This window comes from Pholis gunnellus (assembly GCF_910591455.1).
Source record: "Pholis gunnellus genome assembly, chromosome: 4".
Lineage (NCBI taxonomy): Eukaryota > Metazoa > Chordata > Actinopteri > Perciformes > Pholidae > Pholis > Pholis gunnellus.
In genome coordinates, this window is record NC_136530.1 from 12744347 (window position 1) to 12759042 (window position 14696).

Here is a 14696-nt window from a genome sequence, read left to right on the forward strand (position 1 = left end):
ATGACGGCAGAGGAGACGATCGGCATCAAGGAGGCAGAGGTGATCAAGGTGGTACTGGACTTCCTGAACTCCAGGAAGCTGCACATCAGCATGCTGGCCCTAGAGAAGGAGAGCGGCATCATCAATGGACTCTACTCTGATGACATGCTCTTCCTCAGGTATGACTGTACAGCAGTGACCTGTGGCACATAGAAGAAGACCATAGTGTCCTGAAAGGGAAGAGTTGACTTTCAGCTTTACAGAAATGTGTAGCATGTTGTGCTGTTTGTTAGGATCTGGGTTTGTACACGTCTCTGGCAGTTTTCCAGCATTTGCCAGCATTTGTCTTATGTCCGATTGCTTATCAGTGGCCTCTTAAATTGTCCATTTGCTGCTTTCAACAGACAACTCATTCTGGACGGCCAATGGGAGGAGGTGATGCAGTTCATTCAACCTCTCGAAGGAATGGACAAGTTTGACAAGAAAAGGTGAGAGAAATATAGACGGCATTAGTCTTAAAAATGTGCAAGCAGTAGTTTTGATTTATTGTTGAGGCATTATGAGGAGAACATTAGGCCTGACTGAAACACAGCTTTATGTGTTCGAGTTGACGGATGCTTGCAGCTAGAAAATCTCTTATTTTCCGTACAGTTGTATTGCTTGTTTGTATGTATTTCAAGTATAATAATAAGTACAGTATTGATAGTATTTCTCTTCACTAAGACTGGTAGCCTTAGGCCAATTCCCAGTACAGTGTGTCATAAAAAATAAAGTTGTATTGTAGTATACCATAAGAAATGTCATAGTATAGTATAGCATAGTATGTCATAGAAAAGTCATATTGTAGTATACTCATGTCATATTACTGACTTCTTTCTTTCTTACTAAGTACTCAACACAAACAGAATATTTTAAACTCGGTTGTCCTACCTAATTAAATAACAAGTTTATCAAAATATTCCCGACCAGGAAATGTCACAGTCCGGTTAACCCGTTTGTGTTTTATGAAGGGTATTTGATAATACTGAGATTTGTGTTTCCAGGTTTCGCTACATCATTCTGAAGCAGAAGTTTCTGGAAGCTCTGTGTGTAAATAATGCTATGTCTGCTGCTGAAGACCCTCATAATGTACGTAAATATGTAATGAGGAAATTAGTATGAGTTGTGACAATTTGAAAAATAGTTAGGATGATGGTACAGTAGCCTCATTAGAGTGGGCTCACTCTAAAAGGTCACTAGCTGGGAAACCAAATACATTCAAAATGCCCTTAAACATGGCAACCTAATCCCTAAGAAGCCTGTGATTTAATTGATATGATGCAGCTATGTGTGAATATGAAGCTTCTTCTAAAACGTATACACACCTACCAGTGTGGTTCTACAAAAAAACAGACCTCAGATTCAGAGAGAGCATCTTTAACAACAGCCACATCCTCACTTCTCTCCGAATCTTCTGTCAACTATAGCTCGAGCTCACCATGCAGGCGGCAGTCCGGTGCCTCCACAGCCTGGAGGAGTTCTGTCCGACCAAGGACGACTACAGCAAGCTGTGTCTCCTCCTCACCCTGCCGCGCCTCACCTCCCACGCAGAGTTCAAAGACTGGAACCCGAGCACGGCACGTGTCCATTGCTTTGAAGAAGCCTGTGCTATGGTGGCCGAGTTCATCCCTGCGGACAGGAAGCTGAGCGAGGCGGGCTTCAGGGCCAGTGGGAACCGCCTGTTCCAGCTGCTCATCAAGGGGATTCTTTATGAGTGCTGTGTCGAATTCTGTCAGGTAACATGACAAATAGAAGGGTTACAAAGATGTGTTACGGTCCATTTTAATGCAAAGTGTCCTATTTGATGTATTAAAACATGGTACGTCCTACTTTTATTTCAAAACCATCATAGTTGAACAGAAACTTTCAGTCATGGTTGATGGTCGAAACACCTCTGTTTCTGTGTTTTCTAGAGCAAAGCAACTGGTGAGGCGATCACAGAGGGTGAGGTGTTGCTCGGTGTGGATTTGCTGTGCGGGAACGGCTGTGATGAACTGGACTTGTCGCTGCTCTCCTGGCTGCAGAATGTCTCTCCGGGTGCCTTCTCCTGCGCCTTCCAGCAAAAGACCCTCAACATCCACGTGGACCGCCTGGTGAAGCCCAGCAAGGCCGGCCACGCCGACCTCCTCACTCCGTTGATCAACCGCCTGTCCCCCTGCCCTACCTCACCCTTCCACCAGAGGCCTCATTCAGCGGACACCTACATGTCGAGATCCCTCAACCCGGCTTTGGACGGCCTGTCCCACGGTCTGGCAGCCCAGGACAAGAGAGGCATGGAGGCGAACATGAAGTCCGCCCTCAGCCGGAGCCTAGTGGAGAACAATGTGCATCAGCAGGACGATTCGCCAGAAAAGTAAGGGTTCTAAGCTGAGACTCATGACTTTTTACATGGTAGTAGTTTACCAAGCATGTGTAACGTGCAACATTAGGTATTAAACCCATGGTAGGTCTTGTTGTATGACGCACTCTGTAGCTGAATTAATCCCATTATCACTGCTTTAACAGAGACATACTAACTATTGTGCTGCACAACGCATATTACACTGCTTCTGAGTGCTGATGGATGCAATAGGATCTAAAGCCTTTACCTTATAACCCTTTATTGAAAAATATACTACTGAGCCATAGACTAAATTAAGGTTAAGATGCTTTTCCTTATGAAAATGCTGATATTTTCTGAATTTTTTAGTAGGTTCTCCGGAGCTCATTGGGTCATTACTACAGCCTCAAGGGTTAGGGTTAGAAAACGCTTAGGAAGTCAGGCAAGATTACCACAAATACAATGTCACACCACTAATGAAAAGGTGTAGACAGCGTTCTGAGGCATCAATTGAAAGGAATACTGTCAACTGAGAAGTTACCAGACTGTTGGATTTTGCAAGGTTCTCTGACTCCACCTGCTGGATACAATTAATGTGAACAACTGGTACAAAGGGAGATCTCTACGATCAGTGATGAAGTGCAGGAGTTTGTCATCCTCAACAACAGAAATAGTCTTGCAGTAAGTTGTGCATTTAAGACATGATTACAATGAATCAGATATGCAAAAGAACAAACGTATTCTTTAAGTTAAAACAAATATAAACACATTTCTCATGTTTGCTAATAAGTAACCGTACAAAATGAGTAGCCCACATTAGTTCTATTCCTTTCCTTTTGCGACATAGAATAATACTCAAGTTTATTATACATGTAGTATTTTCGGCTTATATTGTATTGTTTTACTTCCTACTTCCTAAATTAATTTAAATATAAACACAATTGTTGTCAATTGACATGTACGTATATTTCCCTGACTATAGGAAGAACTCACAAAGGCCGGATGGACCCAACCCCACACGCACACCTCTGACCCCTGGAAAAGATGGTGGGCCACCCTGCAGCACAGAAACACATGAGGTAATAAGAGCTGCAGACTCTAAGCAGTGTCTAGCTGAATGTGTAAATACGTGTTTCATGTGGTAGAGACAATAAAGGTTATCAAGATCCCTATTAGGGGGGGGGGGGGGGGGGGGGGGGGGGGGGGGTGGTGGTGTCTCTCACCTTGGTAGCTCAGTCTAAATTGGTTTCATGACTCGTGTGAAGACTGTAAAAAGAAGTAGCCGTTGTTGTCTGTCTGGTCACTTGAGTCAAAGTTAGATTTTCAGTCTGTCTTCCCTCCACAGTTATGACTCCAGATTAAAGAGATTTAGAACAGATTCCCCCTGAACCTCCTGGACCACCTCATCTCCACTGCCTCATAAATCCTTCCCCAATTCTCTACCACACCTGCCCAAGGGGCACTATCGCCCTCCAGCCCAGAGGTCACGGACACTGGAGGCAGATAATCTGGCGTGATGTGCGGTCTCACCCAACGTGGCCTGCTGCTTCCATCATCGTTCATCTTTATGCACCCCAGATCCCATCCAGAGGAGCAAAGTAGCTTGAGATTGGATTGTTTTGTGTGTATGTGTGTGTGTGTGTGTGTGTGTGTGTGTGTGTGTGTGTGTGTGTGTGTGTTTTGAAAAGTGGTGAGAGAGGTGAAGGGGAATGTACTGTAGATCTGCTGGATAAGATGAGGTCCTTGAAAACTTTTTATGGGGTTTATGATGGATGAGACCTTGGGAGTTGAAGAGTTATCAGTAGTGGCTCTTGGGAGAGAGTTTGTCTATTATAATCTAGTGTGTGTGTGTGTGTGCTATTGCATGTGTGTATGAGCACTGCCAAGTGTTCAAGCAGAGAATACTTAAATGCAATTATAAATATTCTGCCATTCAGGTTACAGGGCTTGTTCAGGTAAAACAAACCCTGTCAAAAATGTGTGACAGTTTTCTATATCTTCTGCAAAAAAAAAACAGCTGTCTATTTTTGACTCGCTGTGTGCACGTGTGTTTGTCCAGCATCCTGACTCCACGGAGCACATCCAGGAGTATTACCGGCAGCGTCTCCGTGTGCAGCAGCATCTGGAGCAGAAGCAGCAGCAGAGACAGATTTACCAGCAGATGCTGCTGGAGGGAGGGGTGAAGCCGCAGGACGGAGCCCAAAACAACCTCACTGAGACCTTCCTCAGTAGGTGAGCTAGTCCTATTAAAATATTGAACATCGGTTAAATGAAGAGAGCGCAACCTCAGTGCTACCTTTTTATTGAGACAAAGAGATCTTGATTTTGTCCAGATCCATTCAGAAGTTGGAGGAGATGAATGTGGGCATAGACCACAGAGGAGATGAGGGGATGACACAGTGGAACGGACTGACAGAGGGCACCAGCACATCCAGTCCCAGAACCACCAACACCTCCCACACACCAGACACTGGGCCGCTAAGGGAAAAGCCAGGGGGAGGGGGCAGCAGCACCCCGGTAAGGACCGGGAGCCACGGCTTGCCTTCCCTCATCGAGTCCCCGGTTCCTGCCGGTCAGAGGTAAGAGCCGGCCGACCATGTGGTCAAGTCATTACCACAACATCAACTCCCAGGAACTTATTTGTTTGGCTACAGTTGTGATAGGATTTTATGTCATTTGATGTTGACTAGTACTCACTCTTCAAACTCTTAAGCAAATGTTGTAACACCGCATATAAATTGATTTCAAAATTCTGATCTTTAAATGAAAGAGTCGTTATCAATTATAAAATGACAAGTGTACAAAATGAATTATACTGCTTTGGAATGAATTTACCTTTCTAGCTGGTGTGTGTGTGTGTTTGTGTTTGTGTGTGTGTGTGTGTGGCCATTTTTATTATCAGTGTTGACAGGATAAGAGGATCTTGTCCCACAGTCCAAGAGGATTCTGGCTGCTCTGCGACACGTAACTCACAAGAGGTACAGCAAACTGCTTAAGTATTATTTTTATATTATTTTCATAGTTTTTTTTAAATTTTTGACCAGGTCCATTGTTCTTTGTAACCACCTATGTATCCGAACTATCAAAAAATGCTGTACAATACCTCAATGCTGATGTACAGGTAGATCCTAGTTCTAAAGGTAATTTGTCTAAACGTGTACAGCTGGAGAAATCCAAAGCCCAGTTTGTCAGAGTGAACCAGCTGGAGGACACACAGGCTGTCCGTGCAGTGGCCTTCCATCCCTCTGGGGCGCTCTATGCTGTCGGCTCCAACTCAAAAACCCTGAGAGTCTGTGGCTACCCAGAGACACTGAACGTCAGGTAGGAGCTATTTACATGTGCCTACAAATCCAAACCGTGAGATATTCTTACGAGATGAGAAACTGTTTATGCACTAGAAAATAGATGGTGGTAGCGTCTTAGAAAATGTTACTAAAGTTTGTTCATACACAGAAAACAAGCTACAGTGTGTTTCAACTTAACTTGTGGTGGCAGCATGGGTATTACTGTAAATGTACATACAAGTACACTGGGGATATGTACATTGTGTGAGCAATTTCCTCTTATGACCAAGGAAAGCGAAAAGCAAAAAACTGCTACATTCCTGTTCTGTGTCTTCAATTCTATTCATTCTAATCTGACAAAAAGTCAACGAAACTTTGAGAAACACGGTTGTCTCACACCAAGAAAAGTCAATCCTCGTAATATTTGAATCCAGGTCGCAATTCTTCCCACAATTATTACATAACATTTTAGAATTCACGCCTCGTCTGTCTTGTATTTTCTTGACTTGTCCAGTGGTTCTGGTGCAGTCAAACAGCCGGTGGTACGCTTTAGGAGGAACAAACACCACAAGGGCTCAATCTACTGCGTAGCCTGGAGCCACTGTGGACAACTGTTGGCCACTGGCTCCAATGACAAATTTGTCAAAGTCCTGCCATTCAATGCAGAGAGCTGCAATGCCACAGGTATTGATGTATGTGTGTTAGTGTGTATGTGATAAGCAATGTCCATTTCCCCAACCACACCTCATCTTTGGTTTGAATTATCACTTACTTACTTACTGACTTGCATTTTTCAACTTCTGAATAAAGAGCATGTTGCCGCTGTTGTGATCAAAAAACATTTCATCTTTCTCCGCATATTAATGCAATGGTGTTGTTTCCACCCTAAATGAACGTCTCTGATTTAGGCCCAGACCTGGAGTTCAGCATGCATGACGGTACCATCAGGGACCTGGCCTTCATGGAGGGCCCTGAGAGCGGAGGATCCATCTTGATCAGTGCAGGGGCCGGAGACTGCAACATCTACACAACAAACTGTCAGAGAGGACAGGGGCTTCACGCCCTGAGTGGACACACCGGTATGTTAACCACAGATCATGCCTTGCCATTGTGAAAGAAACAGCCTTGAGGAAATTCAAAGGTTTTGAAATGAGTTTGCAGATATGGTAGATCACCGAAATACATCTTTAAGGATTGACATAAAAAGTAATAGTATAATGTCATGAACATTCTATATATTCTATCTTCTATAGTATACGATGTTATTAAAATATGTGTATAGTAAAGTAAGTCATAAAAGGTTTTATATAATAACAAGTCGTATAGTATTTCCTAAGTATGTAATAAAAAGGCATAGACAGCCTTTAACAAAATCATTAAAAAGTATGACATGAAAAATATCATAGTATATAGTATGTCATAAAAATGGCATAATATAGTATGACATGAAAAATAATAAAAAGTTATTGTTTAGTATGTAATGAGAAAATCATAGTGTAATTTGTCATAAAAAGTAATAGTATAGTTTTAATAGTTAAGTCATAAAGTACGTCGAAAAAGTTATAGTTATGTATATCATGAAAAGCCAATGTATAGTATGTCATACAAAATTAAATTACACTAATTTGTGAAATGTCAACTTAAAGCCATAGTACAGTATGTCATAAAAAAGTAAATAAATTATAGTATCTCATGAAATCTCATGAAACACACAAGTTTGTAGTGAAAAAGTCATAAAAAGCCATGGTTTAGTATGTCATACAAAATATAATGGTGTAGTATATCATGAAAAGTGTTTCTCAATTATTATTATTTTTCATCAAATTGTCACTGAAGTCATAGAATAGAATTTCAGAAAAAAGACAGAATCAGAATTTGCTTTATCGGCAGAACGTGTGCACAAGGGATTTGATTCAATATTTTTGCATTTCTTTCAATGTACAAAAACAGAAATAACAGCCAGGGACAAGAACAACAAGGCTAGACTGAAATTAATTGATAGAATGGGCAGGACTGTCATGTCTATAAGTAGCTGATTAAAAAGTCTCTATAAGGAAGGCTTTTGAACAATTTCCTTCCTCGTTGTTTTAAGACTTTGGAGGGAGCTGGACTGCTTCCCTGATCATTATATTATACAAAGCCGTAAAGAAATAGCACAGCTATAGCATGCACAGTGTTTAATATGTCACCGCTTTGTTTGCACAGGTCACATTCTTACTCTGTACACGTGGGGAGGGTGGATGATTGCCTCCGGCTCCCAGGACAAGACGGTGCGCTTCTGGGACCTGCGGGTGCCAAGCTGTGTCCGGGTTGTGGGCACCACGCTGCACGGCTCAGGTGAGTTCCATCACGACTCTTTAAGGACGGCGGATCTTATATGTGGCTGCAAATGGTTTGTTACCACGCTCCGACGTTTTTAAGCTGCAGCAAACATTGCTACTTGTTACCATTGTGTCTCACGCAGGAAGTGCAGTTGCTTCAGTGGCGGTGGATCCCAGCGGCCGCCTGCTGGCCACGGGTCAGGAGGACAGTACCTGCATGCTGTACGACATCAGAGGGGGCCGCATAGTTCAGACGTACCGCCCTCACAGCAGCGATATCCGCTCAGTGCGCTTCTCACCCGGAGCCCATCATCTTCTCACCGGCTCGTACGACAACAAAGTTATCATCAGTGACCTTCAAGGTAGCAACGCCCACATGGGGAGACCAAGAAAAGAATACATATCGTGTACAGTTTGTGTACTCCCGTTTTGAAAAGGTTAAACTTCCTGGAGGCCAACGACCAGTAACTGTTGGAAGAGTGATACACTCGCATTTATGTGATCATTTGGCCACCGTGTTAGTGCAACACAACACTGTCTTGTGACTGGATTGGCCACCCCTGTGTGACGTGTTTGTTTTCTCTGCCCCCCCCCCCAGGTGACCTAACAAAGCCCCTCCCTCAGATAGTGGCAGGGGAGCACTGGGACAAGGTGATCCAGTGTAGGTGGCACCCCCATGACCGGACCTTCGTCTCCTCCTCCGCAGATCGAACTGTCGTCCTCTGGGCACCGGGCCCCTGAGCACCGGGCCCCTGAGCACCGGGCCCCTGAGCTGTTCACTGGAGAGCCGCTGGTTAACAGCAGCAGCAGCAGGAAGCACAAGAACACAGTGTACCACACTTGGCAGCATGGGATCGCTAAACTGCTGCGGTGTGCGTTTGTGTACACATACCGTGAGCATCGAGCTGTTTATATGCTGCTCAGTTTAGAGTTAACAGTGTGTGTGTGTGTGCGTGTACATTGTGTGAACGATGTGTTGAGGTTGAAATTCTTGGTTGTGTGTGTGTGTGTGTTTGCATACTACTGTATATGTGTGTGTGTGTGTGTGTGTTCTGAAAATATTTGTGTAATTGAAAGTAAAATAATTAATGGAAACTAATAAGAACATTTTGCAAATGCTGTAAATGAGGAAACATGACATTTTAGTGTTAAGTTTTCTTTTCAGTTTTCATGTGAGGTTCAGTACCAATTTAGGGGGTGTGTGTGTGTGTGTGTGTGTGTGTGTGTGTGTGTGTAATACCTAATAATTTTGGCTAGTAAAGCATACAGATTAACCTTATGGAGCCTGCAAAGATGTAGTTAGAATATAGAGATGACTGATATTGAAAGCCATGAGTAAGTTCACTGCAAGCACACCTTCAAGTTAGTTTAATAGTTTTTCTCACAATGCCAAACTACATTATAGTCAGAACCTGGTACAAAAAAACGCCAACTTGGTGCAACATAAAGCAGTTTGCTGCCTCGACAGGAAGCAGTGAGCTGAGCTCTTCATGTTGTGGAGAGAAGCCACGTTTGGTTATGCATATCATAATGTGCCTTTTTGTAACATTTTTAGAGATTATTTGGGTGTGGATAGATTGAGAGATTTATTTATTTATTTGCAGCTTTATTTTGATATTTTCTCATATGCCGTCTCATATGTAAAATCTTGTATTGTCACTGTAATGCAGAAAATGATCACCCATAATAATAATGTGCACACCTGTATAGATTCCCAGTGTTTCTCCTAACGTCTGTTACTATTGAAAAAGTGAGAGCAATCTGCGCTTTACACAAAGAAATTCAGTGATGAGTCATTTGTGTCTCAGACCCACGATTTCATTTCAATGTTGTGTTCTAAACACGCTAAATAGACAGATTGCAACATGGGAAGACGGTTGGGTCTGGAGCTTCAGAAACCTGGTTTTGTGGATTCTATCAAATGCACATTCGATGTGTAGATTCAGGTCTGGATTCAGGCTAATTCCAAAGGATGAGCACAGTAAAAGCAAAGCTTAGTGCAGTTGTAAAAGGGGAAATAACAGTAGTTGTGGTAAGAGCTCAATCACTGATCAGCTCCTCAGACTTTAGGAGAGGAGGTATGCAATTGTTATCCCACAAAATAAAAGATTATTAAAAGAAAGATAGAAAATTATCATAGAAGTTAGAAGGCTGAAGTCAAGACAATGGTTATAAGGCACTTTAAAGATAGGAATGCTGCTGGACTGCACAATGTGAAGGGAAAACTGTGGTCACATCTTTAACTTATACAAATAAGGCTCTGATTTTATCTTCACTTTTACATAGCAGCTATGCAGACACCTGATGGATGAGAGAGAGAGAGAGAGAGAGAGAGAAGAGGGTGTTATGCTTCATGTTTCACATTATCTGTAGCTCACAATGGCATGCTGAGTGTCGTTTGAAACCTGTGCTGTTTTAAACAATGTTTGTGCACACAAATGTGTAACGATGGACCTGCCAAGGGGTCATTGGGGTTCAATCTGTTAAAAAAAAATAAAATGGTGGCTGTCCAATACCTCATGTTGTTGCTTTTGAATGAATGGACTTTGGAGCTGTCAGTTAACTGATGGAATAAAGTTACAAAGTGTCATCACACCGCTCGCTGTTGTCTTATGTTTTGCCAACTAGAAACACAAATTAAAATACAAAAATACGATTATTTTTTTTAGTTCCCTGACATATGCCGGGCGCACCACACATGTTTCTCCTCCAGGTCATTGCCTATGTTGGGTATGCGTAGGACTGTCCTGCACACTCCCATCACCAGCGTGGCTAGACTGTACGGGTTGAGACATGCTCATGGCATTTTGGCAGAAAAAAAGTGTGATAAGCTACATGAGAAATAAATTGAAGATGGGAAGAATAAAAAGAAGTCATGCAGGACACAAAGAGATAGACAAAGTGCAAGAGGTTAGAGAGAAAGGGGGGTGATAGAGGGATGGAGGTAATTGCAGAGAAGAGCGCAAGCAGGGATTTAGCATCACTCACATGCTGCGCTGGATCATTCCCTCTTTTGTTAGACGGACAATGAGCGCTAGGGGTACCGGGCTTAAAAAGGATACGCACACTGTCACAGACAGCAACCCCGGAGAGACACCAGCCAACCCTGAGGTACCAGAAAAAAAGAAATTGGACTTACACAGAACACTGTTTTTATTCTACTTCCAGGAAGATTCTACTTTCTTTTGAGGGTCTAAAAGGCAAATCAACAAATAAGAACCCGCTTCTTTGGAGAACAAGCGGAACCACGAAGAAGAGATGAAGTTCGGAGACCTTTCTCTAGGGAAAAGATCTTTACTGCTAACAAACCCTGGTCCCTGGTGTTTGACGATGTTGTTGTTTAATCATGTCATGCTACATGAACACACAGATTTGGGACTCAGATGTATCGGTCTGATTGGGATGTGATTTTGGACTTTAGGGGTTTTCAAGCGCTGCAGTGGCAGTTGAGAATCAGTGGATGAAACCATTGGTTTTGCTGGCTGTGTGACAGAGAGCAACACTGCTGACGGGTCAGTTGCTCAGTATTGGAAGATTAGTTTGTAGAGGGGAATTAGCGTTGAACAATAGCTCTGAACTGCCTGATAGGCAAGCTTATTGTACTACAGCGGTTTGGGTCTAGTGCTTTGCTGGCTGTGACTGATTTGACAGCGTCACCAAAGAAGGACTCATTCTCTCGTCTAATGGGCAGCAGGCATGTATGATTGAAAATGTTCATGTCAAATCTCTGGCTTTTATATAATATGAAACATGCTTAATAAGGACCCTCTGGTAATTCCTAAACCAGAAAAGTGACTCTAGCTATTGTTTTAAAACATTTTTAAAGGGTAGGAACTGGTTTCATCTTGGACATTTTGTGTTGTCAGTGTGATCCGTCTGCTCTGAAACTACAGCGGGCACTTAAACGCGCTTAGACCTGGCTCAGATAGTATAGGAGATGCAGCAAGTTGTGCAGCAGGTCAGTGGAGGTATCATGGACACCTCCCATAACCAACGTTTTGCACATCCAGGACACTCAAGTTCTGCTCTGACTAAAGGGCTTGATTTGCATAAGGGCGGATGGGAGAGAGGATAGTAGAACTGGCGAGGAAACTTGAGTGAACATTGATAATAATGTATAATGGCTATTTTTGGCTTCCAGGGCATCAAATGAGTAAATCATGGAGTATGAGGTCTAAATGATGCACGATGTCTCACCCTGTCCTCTCTTCCCTGAACAGTTCCTGCATGTTTAGGAGGACAGCGCTTCCCCTGGCTTCTATAAGATGCTGTACACTTTAGCGGGAGGGGGCACACTCTGCGGTGTGGCTGCCCTGGTGCTTCTCATTGTTTCTACGGCTACGGACTTCTGGATGCAGTATCGATACTCGGGCAGCTCAGCTAATCAGGGGCTTTGGAGGTTCTGCATCAACCACAAATGTCATGCCCACACCATAACTGTAGGTGAGTACTTCTGAAGTGGCATTTGGACCAACTGCGTGTGTCTGGGGGAAACTACTCCTTCAGAATGTGAATAAACACATTTATCTCTACAATCTGATATGATCTAGTGTCCTATTGATCAATTAGACTGTAAATGTGAAAGCAAATGATATCCAATGCACTGACAGCATAGCCAATTTTTTTTTTTTTATCAAAGACCAATATCATGCTGATCTGTCCAGAAAACGACATAAAATGTGGTAGTAATTCCTGCAAATCAAAGCACATTACACCTGTTTAAAAGTATCTCTGTAGATTTAATAGCGACATGAATTAGGTTGTCTAAAGACATGGCAACCTCATTTTTTACTGATTGAAAAACCACTTACTTCAATTGTGTCAAACGTGTTTGAAAGGAGAGAAAAAAGAAAAGGCGAGCAGATTGAAGGAAGACGAGAATTCGCCATAAATAACAAGAAACCTTTTCAAATAAAGAGAACACATTCAAATAGTCAAAAAGACCCAACTGCACATAGTAGCCTACAGGCCCTACTGCAGATGAAACTTTGCATTGTGAGTGTGAAATAAGCTCACGCTGGCAAAATGACAAATTGACATTAAACATTAAAAATGTCATGACATTCAAGCTTAAATAGCGGTATGTTAAGTCGAAGTATCTGTTGACGTGAATGCGGTCCTGTCCTTCTTGTCTCCAGCCTTCTGGGACGCCACGCGGGCCTTCATGTTACTGGCGGTGCTGAGCTGCTTCGCCGGCGTGGTGCTCGGCCTGAGCGCCTTCACGAACGGCACCAAGAACAGGAGGGTCCGTACAGGCGGCATCGCCCTGGTCCTGTCAGGTAACACTCACAATAAGCAAGATGTACTTCTTCAAAGCAATGGGATTATAAGATTGCAGAGTCATTTTAGTGAAATCAACAGTCAGTAAAAAGGTTTGCCGTTTTCCTTGCATCAGACTTGTCTGTCAGACCTTTTTTCACTTTAGATGGTAGGTTTAAATGACAGGTTATACAGGTTGGAGTTCATTTCCTGTGTCTGGTTTGCTTATATTCATGCTTTATTTTTTCCTCTCACCCTTCACTCTCAGGTTTTCTTGCTCTGCTGGCTTTGGCCATTTACACCGGCGTGACTGTCACTTTCTTTGGCAAGCGCTTCTTGGACTGGCGCTTTTCCTGGTCCTACATCATCGGCTGGGTGGCCATCATTTTGGCTTTCGCTGCGGGTATTTACTGTATTTTCATTTTATAAAAAAATGTTTATTGTGAGTAAACCGTGGGGGACTGAAGTCTTTGTTAGCATCCTTGATGAGAGTATCAAAAGGTGTGCATTGCAATGATGGGCATTTCTCTTCCAGGTGTGTTTCAGCTCTGTGCTTACCAGCGGACCACTGCAGAACCCGCTCCTTCAAATAACCCGGACAGCTGAGCGAGATGCTGATTGGCTCTAGGACGGTTGCATAGGATGTCCCTGCTGCGTTTGAGTACCAAGAATGGAATAAATAGAAATCATAAACTCCCGTGTGGTTTCACTGAAAATCAGATTCACTGACACCATTTTATTTATGTTGACACACCCTTTTAAGGGGAAATTGTCAGATCCCCTAATTTGACACCACACAGACGAGCAAACACCATTTTCCTTATATCTAGGACCACGTGACCCAGACACATGTAATTTGTTAGGCCACTGATTATTTTTATGTTATTTTAAAACATTTTTGAATGTCTCCAGGTTTGGAGAAAACAATGAAAAGGTAGAAACGCTTAATCATAATACTTTTAATTCCACTAAATGAAATGACACATTAACCATTTTTGATTTTTGCTAAAACTATAACAAGGACTTCCTTTGACATTCCTTGGGTGGTGTGTGCCACTAATCAGAATTAAAATGCCCATTCCAAACGCAGCGTCGTTTTTTAACTGAAATGTGTGTATAAGAGTTTCTCCACTAGATGGTGGTCTTATGCCTCTAAACACCACAGCTGGAAACAGCACATTTAACAGGAGATAAGTGGTTCGGCCCCTCTTGCTCATTCATGGCATATAAGGAAACGGGACTATAGCTCCAGATTGCTTGAAGATGTAGATCTTATAGAAGACAAATGTATTTGGGAAACTTAAGGCAGATGCATTTGTACTTCTAAATTAATATGGATTTCTTTTTACAGATGTAAGAATGATAAAATATCAAAAGCAAGAGTATAAATTAGTATCAAGTGTTCACAGTATTTCAGATTCAGTCTGATTCACAGTCGAGTTTAAATCACTCAAAACAAGTTTCCGTCAAACCACAGAACATCTGCACTGCAAA

General features: G+C 42.6%; 2 protein-coding genes across 2 annotated transcripts; both read left to right on the forward strand.

The window, feature by feature from the left end:
• Positions 1–8684, forward strand: LOC306694661 (WD repeat-containing protein 47-like; the record flags this gene model as incomplete). Its single annotated transcript, XM_079157594.1, has 15 exons — positions 1–158; positions 384–467; positions 1023–1107; positions 1446–1754; positions 1932–2371; positions 3321–3417; positions 4398–4570; positions 4672–4917; positions 5241–5316; positions 5502–5659; positions 6137–6306; positions 6531–6701; positions 7828–7959; positions 8087–8305; positions 8542–8684. The coding sequence occupies 15 exons, from the start codon at positions 1–3 to the stop codon at positions 8682–8684; spliced, it is 2661 nt and encodes an 886-aa protein (XP_079013720.1).
• Positions 8685–12208: 3524 nt separating this feature from the next.
• lim2.2 (lens intrinsic membrane protein 2.2) lies at positions 12209–13808 on the forward strand (the record flags this gene model as incomplete). Its single annotated transcript, XM_079157809.1, has 4 exons — positions 12209–12386; positions 13082–13222; positions 13471–13605; positions 13738–13808. The coding sequence occupies 4 exons, from the start codon at positions 12209–12211 to the stop codon at positions 13806–13808; spliced, it is 525 nt and encodes a 174-aa protein (XP_079013935.1).
• Positions 13809–14696: the final 888 nt, after the last annotated feature.